Source organism: Strongylocentrotus purpuratus, unplaced genomic scaffold, assembly GCF_000002235.5.
Source record: "Strongylocentrotus purpuratus isolate Spur 01 unplaced genomic scaffold, Spur_5.0 spur5_scaffold_18, whole genome shotgun sequence".
In the NCBI taxonomy this organism is placed as follows: domain Eukaryota; kingdom Metazoa; phylum Echinodermata; class Echinoidea; order Camarodonta; family Strongylocentrotidae; genus Strongylocentrotus; species Strongylocentrotus purpuratus.
In genome coordinates, this window is record NW_022145603.1 from 16,892,956 (window position 1) to 16,908,514 (window position 15,559).

General features: G+C 35.1%; 1 protein-coding gene across 1 annotated transcript in view; it reads left to right on the forward strand.

The window, feature by feature from the left end:
• Positions 1-1,767: 1,767 nt before the first annotated feature.
• The window catches only part of LOC105444431, a 51,456-nt gene continuing 37,664 nt past the window's right edge, over positions 1,768-15,559 (forward strand). Inside the window, exons 1-3 of the mRNA XM_030988804.1 lie at positions 1,768-1,775; positions 7,674-7,978; positions 12,349-12,604. Coding sequence (XP_030844664.1) covers positions 1,768-1,775; positions 7,674-7,978; positions 12,349-12,604 — 569 coding nt within the window. The remainder of the gene's footprint in view (positions 1,776-7,673; positions 7,979-12,348; positions 12,605-15,559) is intronic.

The following is a 15,559-nucleotide window of genomic DNA, read 5'->3' on the forward strand; positions in this document are numbered from 1 at the left end:
AGGTCAAAGGTTGCAGGGCTCATTATGTATGCAAAAATATGTTGTGATTGCTTTATCTCGAGAACCGAATGATGGAGTACTGCCAAACTTGGATCATAAATGTATCTTGCAGAGCCAATGAACTGATAAGATTTTAGGGTCATAATGTCAAAGTAAATAAAGTATCATACATGTACATGTATATGAAAATAGCTTGTAAATACAATATTCTGAGAACCTGTTAAAGCCTCACTGTCCTACTTGTAGCTACTTGCTACCACTATATAGAAAACAATGCCAAATCGGTGGCTATTGGTCCCCCATGATCCTCCTTTTCTTATGTTAATTGAGAGCTGAGTTGATGAGATAACCACCTGTCCAGTGAACTTGCAGGGTGGTCCTATCCCTCCTATTAGCTAGTACAGATAAGCTTTAATGGATTACAATCAAACTTAAATTTTTTAAATTGCTTCTGTTTCGGTTTGTAAAATCACTCTATGGCGGAGGCATAATTTTCTACTGTGTGCTGTCGAACATCCATCTAATTTGCAGATGTTTCCAATGGTCTTTTGAAATAGTTAAAGGTAAAGATCAGTTCTGGTCATGCGATTGCTGAGTTGATGAGATAATCACCTGTCCAGTGAACTTGCAGGGTGGTCCTATCCCTCCTATAAACTAGTACAGATAAGCTTTAATGGATTACAATCAAACTTAAATTTTTAAAATTGCTTCTGTTTCGGTTTGTAAAATCACTCTATGGCGGAGGCATAATTTTCTACTGTGTGCTTTCGAACATCCATCTAATTTGCAGATGTTTCCAATGGTCTTTTGAAATAGTTAAAGGTAAAGATCAGTTCTGGTCATGCGATTGCATTGTGAAAGAAACGTTGTTGAATCGATCAGAAAAGGTTGATCATCTAGCATATAAGTATTGGTGTGTACTGCAAGGTTCTGGAATCATCAAAATGATAAGAAAGTTGACCCAGTCTTGGTAAAGAATTACAAGCACTGTACGGGACTATGCGACACGTCATGACATGTGCGTAATATCTGTCCTGTTCAAATAGATAAAATATGTTACCAAATATATCAATTAGTAGGCGGTTTCCCGGCAAAATTTATATCATCACGTGTTAGTCAAAACATATTCTTTAACACGATTGGTAATAAGAGCTTCCATTTCATTTTTTGAGAGGGGGGTGTTTCCAAAACTGGTGTTTACCTTTAAATGATGAAAGATCTTAAATTATATCACTTCATGTAAATTCTACCTCGTCACTAAATCGTCGAGATTCATGTATTTATTTCCATTATGGAAACGGGTATTATATATTTTTTCATTTTTGTTTGTAACAATGCTTTATGTACTCTTCAACGTTTTCCAGTATATACATAGATCAGGTTTTAGGTTTGTTTAGGTACATGCTCTAGGTATTGTACAATGATAGAAAGATATTGGGAGATTTGGAAAAGATCCATTGTGGCTGGAAGCTGAACGTTTGAATATACATGTACATGATAGCTAGTAACAAATAGAAGACGAATAGAACAAGTAGACGAGATAAACATGGAATGAGAAAAAAGGGGGAGAAGTGACAATTGTGAAGATAGTAAACACATTGACGTTTAGTGGCTTTTTCTACACAGTACAAAGAGACCATCTGATTCCGCTGACTAAAAATTAGTTGGCAGGTGCTTGAATAATTATCTTCAATTTACAATTCTTGGGGGGGAGGGGGAAGGAGGTTTGGTGTTAAACTGTAAGAGCTAAAAATGCTAGATGTAAAAATGCCGAGGTATTACAGTATTAGTATTTTCATACATGAACCCTGTAGTTCTGGGTTGGTTGTCCAGGAGGTAGATGCCCAGGGGTAATTGTCCAAGGGTCAGAAGTCCGGATACGATTGCAGTCTTATACGACTCAATAACAGGCCTACGTGATGTTAGATAATGGATCCTGGGAGAACAATAACTTAGTTTCTAAATTTTGTGGAAGAGGTTTAAATGAACGAATTCTCCACTTCACGTAACTTTTAGACTTCATTCTTTCAATTTTCGGCCTGTGCTTTAAATCTCTTCTTGAGTGTCTGAAAGCCTGAAATCTCGAAAATCATTCTGAGAGGGACACTTGAAGACACTATATCAAATTTTCTAGGGAGTGGTCTATGAGGTGTTTGAAGTCAATTCCTTGCTTATCATAAAGTAGACTACATTAATCCGTACATGCTCCCCCGAGCGTTTTTGTTTAGAAAGTTGCATGTCAAAATCCATTTGTGCCAGCTTTTAGTAAAACAGTTAAAGGCTAAGTCCACTCCAGAAATAGTTTCTTTTAATAGATGCAGAAAAACAAGAGAAAAGGAGCTAAAAAAAAGTAAGTAAAATCAGATAACTATAAGGAAGTATGAAAAACTAAGGAACTTAGAAAATCACTACACAAATTACCAATTGGGTATCAGTTTGTGACGTCATTGCCTCACTATTTATCAATTGCTGTATATATTTTTATCCCATTAATTTCCCTTTTTATCCCCCAAAACTTTATTTTCCCATGCCTTTGCCCAGGTAATATAATTTGTATCATATTGCGTGCTTGACATTTCACAAATCTTTCATGAACTTTGAAGAATTGATACTCTTTTCTGAATATTGTATGTTCATAATTATTGATTTTTATATGAATCGTCTATCAAAATTCACATTATTCATGATTTAACTGAAAGAAATTACTCTATATTAGTGCATCCACACAAAAACATTTTACTATCAATATATCTTGGATGCTGGTGTGAGGAAATAAGATTTTTAGGGGGAAAATTGGAACTCTATATTAGTGCATCCACACAAAAACATTTTACTATCAATATAACTTGGATGCTGGTGTGAGGAAATAAGATTTTTAGGGGGAAAATTGGAAATTTGTATTATCAATATAAAGAAAACATTAGTGAATAGTGAGGCAATGACGTCACAGACTCTTGAGTGAGTTGCCAATTTTTCTTGGGATTTTCAAAGTTTTTCATGTCATTAAAAATTCATAACTTTCTTATTATACGATTTTGCTCAAACCTTTTTTGATTGGTTTGTCTGATTTTTCTGCTTCTATTGAAAATAATTTATTTTTGGAGTGGACTTACCATTTAAAAGGTTAGTATCACATGCGAAGATGGCCGAAGGGAAATGTATGCTTTCAAAATAATAAGAATACCGGGTAATAAGAATGGTGCTTATGAAGCGCTTACCACCGAAGACTCTAAGCGCTATAACAAACAAAATACAATGATAAACAATTACCTATTAAACATTATTTGACATAAACAATTACCTATTAAACAAACAAAAAGAAAATGCAAATACCGGTAACCCTACAAATTCCAATACATACGAAATATACATCAATGTGAACAGAGTAAGTTAATCATCGAAAAATATTTTGAAAAAATGTGTCTTAAAACAAGTTTTTGACAAAACCACTTGACTGCGGACTACATACATGGCTTTTTCAAGACCGTAGCAATGCATAAAGCCTAGCCTAGCTACTGTGTAATTAGCAATGCAATGATGTTATACAGGTCTTGAACCGTAGATGGCGCTCTTCCAAAAAGAAATCTGGTCTTTTTGTGTGCAGCGTACAATTTTTGTGTAACAGTACAAAAATGCTGTAGCACAGGGGGTTTGAACGCATTTTTAAGCCAATAGCAGTCAAGTGGTTAAAGGTACATGTAGTTTGCTCCAAAGTTCAGCAGAAGCTTTGCAGAAAGAGCAATGACCATAAAAAAGAGTTGACACCAAAGTAGACACAAGGTTTAATTTTTAAGATGACCATAGATTGCATTCACGTAAATATTAGGAGGCTGACTTGAGATGAATCATGTTCTTCATTCACATGAAATTTACGTCGTAGAGGAAATATGTTACTGTAACCCGCATTAAACCCAATAATTACGCAAATGTTACACAATAAATTAACCAAAATAATGACGTTCTCCTGTTTCTGAACATCGTGTTTTGGATCTTCCATAATTACGTCCAGGCGCGCCGGAAGCAGTTTTGGATAGAGGGGGTGGGTGCAAACATCGCAGAAGAGAAAGCTAGTCGCAACTGGTCCAGTTGATGAACCAGTTAATGCCAACTGGTAACCCTGGAAATTGAAATGGGCTATATGATCCAGTTGATCCAGGCCAGTTAGAATTCAACTGGTCTAGCTGAGCCATTAAAACCCTTTGGTAAAACTTCCAACCAGTTGAACGGCAACAACACTTCAATACTGGTACGTCTGTACTTCTAATGTAAAGGAATTGGTAATAAGTAGACTTACATAATTTAATTAATAGAATTTTTTTTCATATACTTGTACTTTATTAAAATCATTTTAGTTCATAGTTAATGTTTCCCTTATACATGTTTAATTAAATGTAATTTATACCAAGTAGCGAAATGTCCTAATAACTGGTAATTTATATTTGTAGTATTTTCAAAATGAATTGCATATAACTAAATCATCAGTAATTAAGAAATATGCTGTAAATTCAGATAAATTGTTAAAAAAAACATAGATCTGCACGCACGCACCCCATATTCAATATGCATATTAATTGGTGTTTGCTGGTTCAACTGGAAATATGCCAACAGTCAGTCATCAACTGGTGCAACTGGAAATATGCAAACAGACCAGTTATCAACTGGTGCAATGAAAATATGCCAACAGTCAGTTATCAACTGGTGCAAATAAGAATATACCAACAGTCACAGGATTACCACCACGGAACCTAAATGGTAACTGTGAAACCATCAAGACACCCAAGAATTACTAATTTTTCACACCTGGAAATCACGGATGCCCAGCTTATATCAATAATCCCTTTGAGTCACGAGATCATCACCGCGGAACTTATGGCAACTTTGACTACCATTTAAAAAGGTGTTTTAAGACACCTAATAATTACTAATTTTTCACACCTAAATATCACGAATTCACAGCTTAGATTAGTAATCAGTTTTAGCCACGTGATCATCACCAAGAAAGTTATGGTAACTTTGAAACCATTTAAAAGGTGTTTTAAGACACCTAAGAATTACTAATTTTTCACACCTGGAAAACATGGATGCCCAGCTTATATTAATAATCCGTTTGAGTCACGATAACATCACCGCGGAACCTATGGCAATTTTGACTTCCATTTAAAAAGGTTTTTTAAGACACCTAATAATAACTAATTTTACACACCTAACTATCACGGATTCACAGCTTAGATTAGTAATCAGTTTTAGCCATGTGATCATCACCAAGAAAGTTATGGTGACTTTGAAACTATTTATAAAGGTGTTTTAGACACTAATAATGACTAATTTTTCACACCTAAAAATCATGGATGCCCAGCTTAGATTAATAATCCGTTTGAGTCACAAGATCACTACCGCGGAACTTATGGCAACCTTGACTACCATTTAAAAAGGTGTTTTAAGACAACTTTTAATAACTAATTTTTCACACCTAAATATCAGGGATTCACAGCTTAGATTAGTAATCAGTTTTAGCCACGTGATCATCACCAAAGAAAGTTATGGTAACTTTGAAACCATTTAAAAAGGTGTTTTAAGACACCTAAAAATCATGGATGTCCAGCTTTAATAGATAAATAATCCGTTTGAGTCACGAGATCATTACCGCGGCACTTATGGCAACCTTGACTACCATTTAAAAAGGTGTTTTAAGACACCTAATAATTACTAATTTTTCACACCTAAATATCACGGATTCATAGCTTAGATTAGTAATCAGCTTGAGCCAAGTGATCATCATCAAGAAAGTTATGGTAACTTTGAAACCATTCTGAAAAGGTGTGTAAGACACCTCAAAATTACTCACTTTAATACATCCAGAGAATCATGGACAGAACAATAAGACGATTAGCCGGTGTAAGTAAAGTGATTATTACCATCAACCTTGGATAACCTGTGAAACCAATCGATAAAGGTGCTTAAAAGACCAAATAATTACTTATTTATCACCACCATCAGTTAACGGATAAAAAACTTGTTGCTTGGTCAAGTGGTTATTTGGTCATAACACTTGATTTACAGAGGTAAATGAAATCAAGTTACTCCAGTCGCGTGATAAATTGGTGGTTTTTAGGTTAGATGGCAACGTGAACAGGAGTACCTTTTTTGTTTAAATGAAGGCACGTGTCGATAACATTTAAATCTAGGTCAAAAGGCACCATACTTTAAAATCACTTAAAATACACTCCCAAAAGAGGTTATTTGTTAGTGTTCTGTTTATTAGGGTACCTATGTCCCTCCCTCCGTCCCCTCTCCTTGCGGGCAACATGTCCGAAGCTTTGTCTTCGGAGGCTCGTGAAAGAGGATGAATTGTGGGCGTGCGATGCGCACATGAATCCTGGGAAGGCGATGTATAAGGGGTGGGGCATGCGCGAGTGTGACGTTTTAAAGAGTTCTCGATGGTAGCGTATTTTAGATAAACTAGCAAATAATAGGTAGATACATAGATTAATATACTAAATAATAAAATCAATTCTGATTTTTCTGATTCACGTGTAATTGTAATGTTTTCACAGTTTTACCAAAATCTGACACGCGTGGAAGTTGACACGCCATTTCCAAATCACTGTTGCTCAGTGAAGCATTTGTGGATTAATGTAATCAATGTAGCATTTGAAAGCATATGCCATTTACTTTATGATAATTAAGGAATTATATTCTCACACAATTATGGTTTGTTCACAATAATGTTTAATTTTGGATTGTTCTTTTTTTTCTGGGACTCACCGGTCTGTATATATATATATAAATCCAGACATTGCTTGGCGTTCTCTTCTACATCTTCACATTAATGATTGAAGATGTAAGCAAAAAGTTAGAACAAGCAGTTGACAGTTTTGTGCATGCAACCCATTTTGACAATTCTCGGCCGCCATTATAGTAGTATAGAGGTAATGCGCTTGCCAAGGGTTTTTAAATATTGTTGTGTTATCTTAATGATCATGACTACTGGAAGTCGTGAATAAACTTCTCCAGAATCACTCAGCAAAAAAATGTGCATGGCATCTATCCCCACCCTTCTTATTGCTTAGTACTTCTGCAAGAATTAACGTGGATGTCATGCATTACCCCGTAAGGCCATTGAATCTTTTTCTAGAGGCTTATATTTGGCTTTTCTACTATAATGGTGTCGTGATCAGACACCCAACTTTAATGTTTTTAAAGGAACCTTTGCCCAACAGGATATAAGAAAGCCCCTAAGAGAACGAAATTACAGTTGAAAATTAGAATCATATTTAATAGTCTATTAAGACGTAAAGGATTCAATATTTCTACTTAATTCAAATGACCACTTATGACTAATTTTATCTGAATTATTGAAATAGTCATTAAATCTAAGAATAATTCAAGCTCACATATTGGTGTATTATGAAAATGAATGATTGCTTATTGATTATTATAATTTTTATTATTTAATTATTCTATTGTTACTATCTGTTAAATAATTAATTTGCATACTGGTGACATGAAAGATAAAGCAGGAAGGAATTGAAAACTGACCAAAATATTGTATATGATTATTTTGTTTGTCATATAGAATTTGTGATATACCGGTACAATTAATAAACGGCTAGATTAGATGTATATGGTAGTAGAAAATTCTTTAATTCTGTTTCTTTTTTTAAATATTCTAGTGGTCAAACATCGAGTCAAACACATGGAATCAATGATGTCATCATCAAAGTAGCAAACAGCATATATGATGATGGTGATATAACGAGATTTGGTCTCGCGCTTGGGATCCAGACTCCTGTTATCAACCAGGCAGTACAGATGAATTGGGCTGGAGATAGAAAGACCAGTCATGGTAGTGTGATAATGCTTCAGAACTGGGCAGCGACCGTCGAATCGTCTAAGCTAATCCACACTCTCAGAACAGCTCTCAAAAAGGCTAGCTTATTAGAGGTGGAAGAGACATGTTTCACAAGCAGCTCCAGAGGTAATGTTCTCAAATAAATGAAAATACCTATACAGCAACTTGATTACTTTTCATATGGGAAAACCATGTCCTGAGTTTGAGTAAAATTTTCCTCTACAAACTATATCCACACCTTCAAACAGTTTCCATTATAAATTAGTTCATCAAGCTTTGCATTGTGATCTTTTTAATCATCTTCTATCTCAATAACTCCTTTTACCTTCCTCTGATATCATAGGGTGCATTTATTGACCAAATTTTTGGCTAGAATCAGGTTTCTCAAACGTCTTTCAGGCAAATTTAGAAGGTGATAAACGCAAAGCCTTTTTTAAGTTCTATAGATATGGGCATATCTAAAGACGCAAAAAGGTGTGTTTTGAATGTGACATACAGCCAGAATCACGTTTCTGAGAGATGATAAACGCAAAGCTGTTTTGAATCCCACATACAAATCGGACCTCCCAGGTTAATTTCCGGTTCCGAGGCTAGCGCGCGCCATGTGTTGTGTACAAGCATGTGTGTGTAGTTGACCTCCGAGAAACTGCTTCCCGGGTCAAAACAGCTGCGCAGACACAAGGCCTTTATTTTGAATCGTGAAGAGACGATAAACAGGACATCCCGCAAATCACTTTCGTATAGTAGGGTTCGATAGTGGGGTATGATAGTGGGGTACGATATGTACATATCTAGTGGCAAGGCCCAATAAATGCACCCTTGGACAGACAATCTTATGCACACATGATTATGGGGACATGTAGAATTAATTGTTACTTAGAAACAAAATATAAGAGCTAAAGTCCTTTCATTTGTTATTTAAAATCATTTTGTGCTGTAATTTTCATACTAATTCATGAAATAATATGAAAACTATTAACATTTGATGTTGACAATTTAATACAGAGAAAATCATGAAAAAATGTTAAGTGATATTACAGCATGACATACATTTTCCGAAAACAGAATCAAGTTCATCATTTAGATTTTTTCTAAAATATCTATTATATTTTATTGAAACAATTTTAATTTCTTTCATACCACCGGAAAATAGTGAAAATGAACTAATTCAAGAAAATATCAGTTTCCATCTAATGTTGCGTTGTGGTTGCATTCACCATGATACATAACATTATTCATCCAGTAGCGTTCCATTGATTCATATGCAAATAAATCTGGGCTCATTTTTAGCCAGTGGTGTAGTTAGCTAGAAATGTTAAATCAAGGGAGGACCCCCCCCCCCCAGCCCTGACAGAAAAGCAGCAAGAACCTTGGCTGCCCGAGATAGCCCGGCATGCATATTTTTCATTCACACACAAGCCCAGGGAATGGAACTAATGGAACTGCTTGCTTTGACTCTACTTTATGTCTGAGAGAGAAAGAACAAGTGAAATTAAGAGCTTAGAAGGAGGGGAAGGGACACTAAGATTGATACAGGTACATTGAAGTTTAAGGAAAGTTATGGTGTTAAAGATACTATGTCCCTTTTGCAGCCAACATCAAATTCTATAGAACTTTGCAGGAATTATGAATATGTCATGTATGTCCTATCTGTGAAATTTAAACGTTAGCAGTGTCCTAATATTCAAATTATGCAAGGAAACCTGTTTACTTTCTAGACTTCACTGTCAGACACTATTGAGTGACTGACTGGCTTTTCTTCTTCTTTGGTAATAACATGCATAAAATGAGCTGTATAAAAGGGTACATGAGCATTTGTCTACATCAATAACCCACTTCTTGTAGTGGCCAAAATTAAATTGATTGAATTTTTGCACAGCATAAAACGTACGACTATTCGGTACAATGGTCTGAAAATCAGACTATTACTTACTGGCTCTATACCTATTAAGTCGATTTCACAACCAATCGTTGTTATTTTCCAACTTAAAGACATTTTCAAGCCCCATTTTTTAAAGAGAAGTTCTAAATTAGTATTATCTTTCAAATGCCGTTGGAATTTAACCTTTTAATTTTTTGGGCCTGCAAATGGGACATAGTACCTTTAAAAGAGGTTTTTTAATTTTTATTCTTTGTCTTCTAAGGCAGTACAATTGGTTTGTTGTCTAAAGAACGTTTCACTGAGTGTTTAAACTTTCTTTTCATATTTACCAAGACACATTGGATTGTTTTCAGTGTCTTATCTAACATTCTTATCTAACATTCTAAAGCAAAAATTGTAAGAACAACGAAAAGTGATTTGAGGATATTTGAGCCTATTCCTCAAGTACTAATATGTAATACACGTAGTAGTTTCTTGAGATTTATTTCTGTTAACAAAGTCTATTTCTTATTCAGCAGATGCTTTTTAATATCGAATTTTTTATCAAACTACAAGGGGCCTATCTTGTAAAGAGTAACAATGGATTTAAATCCATCGCAACTCTGTACTAAGAAGAAAGGATGTATTAAAAGTGTGCGCTTGATTTGTTTGAAGGACTTAAGATCGATCCGGATCAATCATAACTCAAGACAAGGCCCAGGTCATCGCCATCTCTTTCCAGGGGGCTTTGCTTTGTATCTTATAAATACAATACCTCATTCACATTAACAATACCAACACCAGACCAATAACAGTCCCCCCCCCCCCCACGAAAAAAAAAAAGACATTACCCAAACAGCCAAAAATTGGTCGGTTTGGAGTTGCTGTGGAGTCGGTTTCTGTGGTGTGACCAAGGTGTAAGCTGCACAGAGAAACAGTCATATAAAAAGACTAAGCTTTTTCTTTTTTTCCAATAAAAGTCTTTATTCAATTTTTCCTCAATAAAGCAAATGTACAAAATGTTGGATACATACATTTGACAAAGAAAGGTACTTTACAATTTTTTTTAATAGCATTTAGATAAATTGGACGTACCCCTGTCAATCAAGAAATCAAATAAACCTATCTTGTTGTGCAAAGATGTTTTGTTCAACTTCATAATGATATTTCAATTTCTTTTGAAAACATGGAAATTATAAACATCTAGTTGAAAATATATAATATTTTGCATACAAAATAACAAAATTAATAAGGAATAATTTCCGCCTGGGATGCCAAAGATGAAGTCATTACATGTTAACTTAATTTCATTTTTATGCCTCCGTTACGAAGTAGCCAGAGGCATTATATTTTCTCAAGAACCGATTGATGGATTCCTGCCAAAATTAGGTCATGTATGTATCTTGCAGAGCCAATGAATTGATTAGATTTGGGGGTCACAAGGTCAAAGGTCACAGGGCTCAATACGTATACATCATAATAATAATAATTATAGTGAACATTTATAATGCGCCATGTCTGTAAAAAATTACACTCCTGGCGCATTTGTGTGGAAATAGCTCGTGATCACATCATTAGAACCGATGGAAGATAATTATCATCAAATGCAGCCGGACATGTATGTATCTTGCTGAGCCAATGTACTGATTAGATTTTGGGGTCATGAGGTCAAAGGTCATGGGGCTCATCATATATGCAAAATTAGCTTGTGATCGCATTATTATTAGAATCGATGGACAGATTACCATTAAACTCAAGACATGTATGTATCTTGCAAAGCCAATGAACTGATTAGATTTCAGGGTCATGAGGTAAAAGACCCCTGTTACACATACCTCTGAAAGTGGACTGAGGCCGGCCTGGCGGCGGCTTGACGTATGTGTAACACCTTTTTTTAAATGCCGGACTAAGGCCGCCTCCATCCAGTCCACCTCTGGATGTGGTTTGAAGCTGGCCCGAGTCCGGACTCAGTCCCGCATTAGTAGGTGTAACACCAAAGTGGACTCGGCGCGGGCTTATAAGCTGATTGGGATTTGACCCGTCACCATACATCAACATTTAATCGGGTGCGCTTTGCCATCTGGAGTGCGCCCTAACGTCAACTCGTGAAAAGGTGACGTGAGGCCGGCCTATGTGTAGACACAAAATTGTTGGCGTGAGGCCGCCTCCGGGCTTTAAAATCTGACGCATGTGTAACAGGGGTCATACATGGTATGTAAAATGGCTTATAATTACAATATCCTGAGAACCTGTCAATGGATTACAATCAAACTTGAATTTGAATAATAGCTTCTGTTTTGGTTTGTGAAAACGCTCTTTTTAATATGGTGGAGGCATCATTTTCGACTGCGCGCAGTCAAAGTTCCATCTAGTTGAGGGTATGTTTTTCAAAGTCTAAGAATCGACGAGTTCTCAAGATAAGTGTTTAATGTTTAAATACTTATTGACACCAGACATGCACCAAGAATATTGTGAGTGATTTGTTTCATCTTAACCGTGATGGTTGTTCTTGCTTTTCTCATGTTTTTTTATAGTTAAGAATGGTTTTGCTTTCTGTGGCAGGCCACATTTGTGTCTTTATCCTTTATCTTTATCGACGTATTTGTTGTGTTATTCTTGATCTTCTTTATTAAAGATGATACTGGTAATAACGAGGGAAATGATGACCAGCTGACATCTCTCAAACAAGACTCGGGGAGTAATCAGGATGATATTACCTTCGGCGGTCTTTCGACACCGCCAGAGATCCTCGCTCGGGGGCCGAGTGCACAGCGAGCGTATGCCGAAGCAGCTAAAGCTGGCACAAAGAAAGTATACCGAACACGCCTGATGCTTGTGGGACAAGAACGTGTTGGAAAGACAAGTCTAAAGAAAATTCTTACGGGACAAGGGTAATCTCGTTATTATCCCTTTAAGTTCTGTTCTCTATCTTTATTTATTGTTCTTTGTTTATCTGTCTCTGCATTATGTATTTCTTCCATTCACTTGAAAAAAAAATAGAAAACTTTATTAACAGTCATGTTGACTTTACGTTTTCTGTTTGAATGCATGAAATCTTTTTCCAACATAATCACGAGTCAGTTAGCAAGATGATTTTGATCTGGTTTATTCTGTCTTTAATATCGATAATGAAAATAATTCCTTTTGTGATTACTTTTCCTTTTATATCTCTTCTTTTCTCTTTTGTTGGTAATAGAATCATTTCTAATCAGTGAATAGGTACATTTATTATACACAGTGGTCGTTTGTGATCAAAATTTATGAATGTGCAAATTTTGTGTACAATAACATAATAAATATGATTTGTATAGATTTTATGTTTGTTTATTATGGTACATCACTTTATATTCAAAGACGTCATAATGTCTTTTTTTCTGATTTGAAGGAAATAAAGATTTACTTTAAGTAATGATTTTTTTTTCTAAATGATTTACATGTGTCTCTTCTAAGGGGCTATCCGATCTTTAGAGCAAGTTGCTTTGAAGGGAAGTAGAAAAATTAGACAACAGATTGGTGAAAGTTTTAACCAAATCCGGTAAACATTGAGAGAGGTATGAAGTTTTGAAAGTTAAAATGTTGTTTGGTGTCGAGTACAGCAACTTCCCTATTGTGGAACAAAATAGGTATGACATTATTTGCCAATATGAAATTTGATTCAATTAAAAAGTGGTTTATTACACAACATGTATGACAACAAGCTGTGTATACACATAATAATATATAGAATTGAACATACAAGGTACTATAAACAGTAATAAACATTAGTAAAGTTTTATCTAATATAAATGATAATTGTTGCTGGATACAGTCGAAACACATTATCAAAGTTAAAGATATAAAGGTGCGAATGATAATAAGCAGTATAGAAAATTAAGCACATACTTGAAAAAAAAAAATCAAAATATGTATCTCTGTCTCTCCTTCTTTACTTGGATTACAACCCAACTGATATTCATGATATTTGTATGTGGCGATAGATGGGAGAGTTCTTCATCCTCGATAAAAACGTCACAAATTATTTTACAATGGAATTCACTAATTTTGGATTTGTCTGATTTTACCTGATTCAGCTTGTTGAATGTTTTAAATACTTTTTGTATCAAATTTACTTGTGTGGCTCAGAATATAAGCGTGTATATCCCAATAAACAGAACACTAAAAAAATAACCTCCTTTGGGAGTGTATTTTAAATTATTTTAAAGTATGGTGCCTTTTGAACTAGATTTAAACGTTATCGACACGTGCCTTCATATTTTTTTTAAAGGTACTCCTGTTCACGTTTTCAACGCACCTAAAAAACACCAATTTATCACGCGACTGGAGTAACGTGATTCCACTTACCTCTGTAAATCAAGTGTTTATGACCAAATAACCACTTGACCAAGCAACAAGTTTTTTGTCCGTTAGCCGATGGTGGTGATAAATAAGTAATTATTTGGTCTTTTAAGCACCTTTATCGATTGGTTTCACAGGTTATCCAAGGTTGATGGTAATAATCACGTTACTTACACCGGCTAATCGTCTTATTGTTCTGTCTGTGAATCTCTGGTTATATTAAATTAGTAATTCTGAGGTGCCTTACACACCTCTTTAAATGGTTTCAAAGTTACCATAACTTTCTTGGTTATGATCACGTGGCTCAAGCTGATGACTAATCTAAGCTGTGAATCCGTGATATTTAGGTGTGAAAAATTAGTAATTATTAGGTGTCTTAAGACACCTTTTTAGATGGTAGTCAAAGTTGCCATAAGTTCCGCGGAGATGATCTCGTGACTCAAACGGATTATTAATCTAAGCTTGGCATCCGTGAATTTTAGGTGTGAAAAATTAGTCATTCTTAGGTGTCTAAAAATACCTTTTTACTAAATGGTGGTCAAAGTTACCATAAGTTCCGTGGTGATGATCTCGTGACTCAAACTGATTATTAATCTTAGGTGTGAATCTGTGATTTTTTAGGTGTGAAAAATAAGTTATTCTTGGGTGTCTTGATGGTTTCAAAGTTACCATTTAAGATTTGTGGTGATAAACCTGTGACTGTTGGCATATTTCCAGTTGAACCAGTTGACACCAATTAATTTGAATATTGAATATGGGGTGCGTGCAGATCTGTTTTTTTTTACAATTTATCTGAATTTACAGCATATTTCTTAATTACTGATGATTTAGTTATATGCAATTCATTTCGAAAATACTACAAATATAAATTACCAGTTATTAGAACATTTTGCTACTGCGTATAAATAACATTTAATTAAACATGAATAATTAAAGGGAAACATTAAGTATGAACTAAAATAATTTCAATGAAATGACAAGTATATGAACAGATTAATTAAATGACTTAAGTCTACTTATTACCAATGCCTTTACATTGGAAATACAGATGTACCAGTATTGAAGTGTTGTTGCCATTCAACTGGTTGGAACTTTTACCAAATGGTTCTACTGGCTCAGCTAGACCAGTTAAATTCTAACTGGCCAGGATCAACTGGATCATTAAGCCCATTTCAATTTCCAGGGTTACCAGTTGGCATTAACTGGTTCATCAACTGGACTAGTTGCAACTAGCTTTTTCTTCTGGGATGTATGCACCCTAATTTCATAACCAAACAAAAACGGGAGTATTAGGTTTACAAACCATGGTCTCCAAGGTAGGGATAATCATGTTATTATAATGGTGATAGGGTTAGGGTTAGTGCACATGTTTTATAAGTGACCTAGTGCAAAAAACGTGTTCACACAATCACGTAAATGTCAGGTGTTTGAATAACGTAAATCTGTTCAAGTCGATACCTTGATATTGATGTGATTTTCATGTGAATTGTTTATTGGGATATTATTATCAT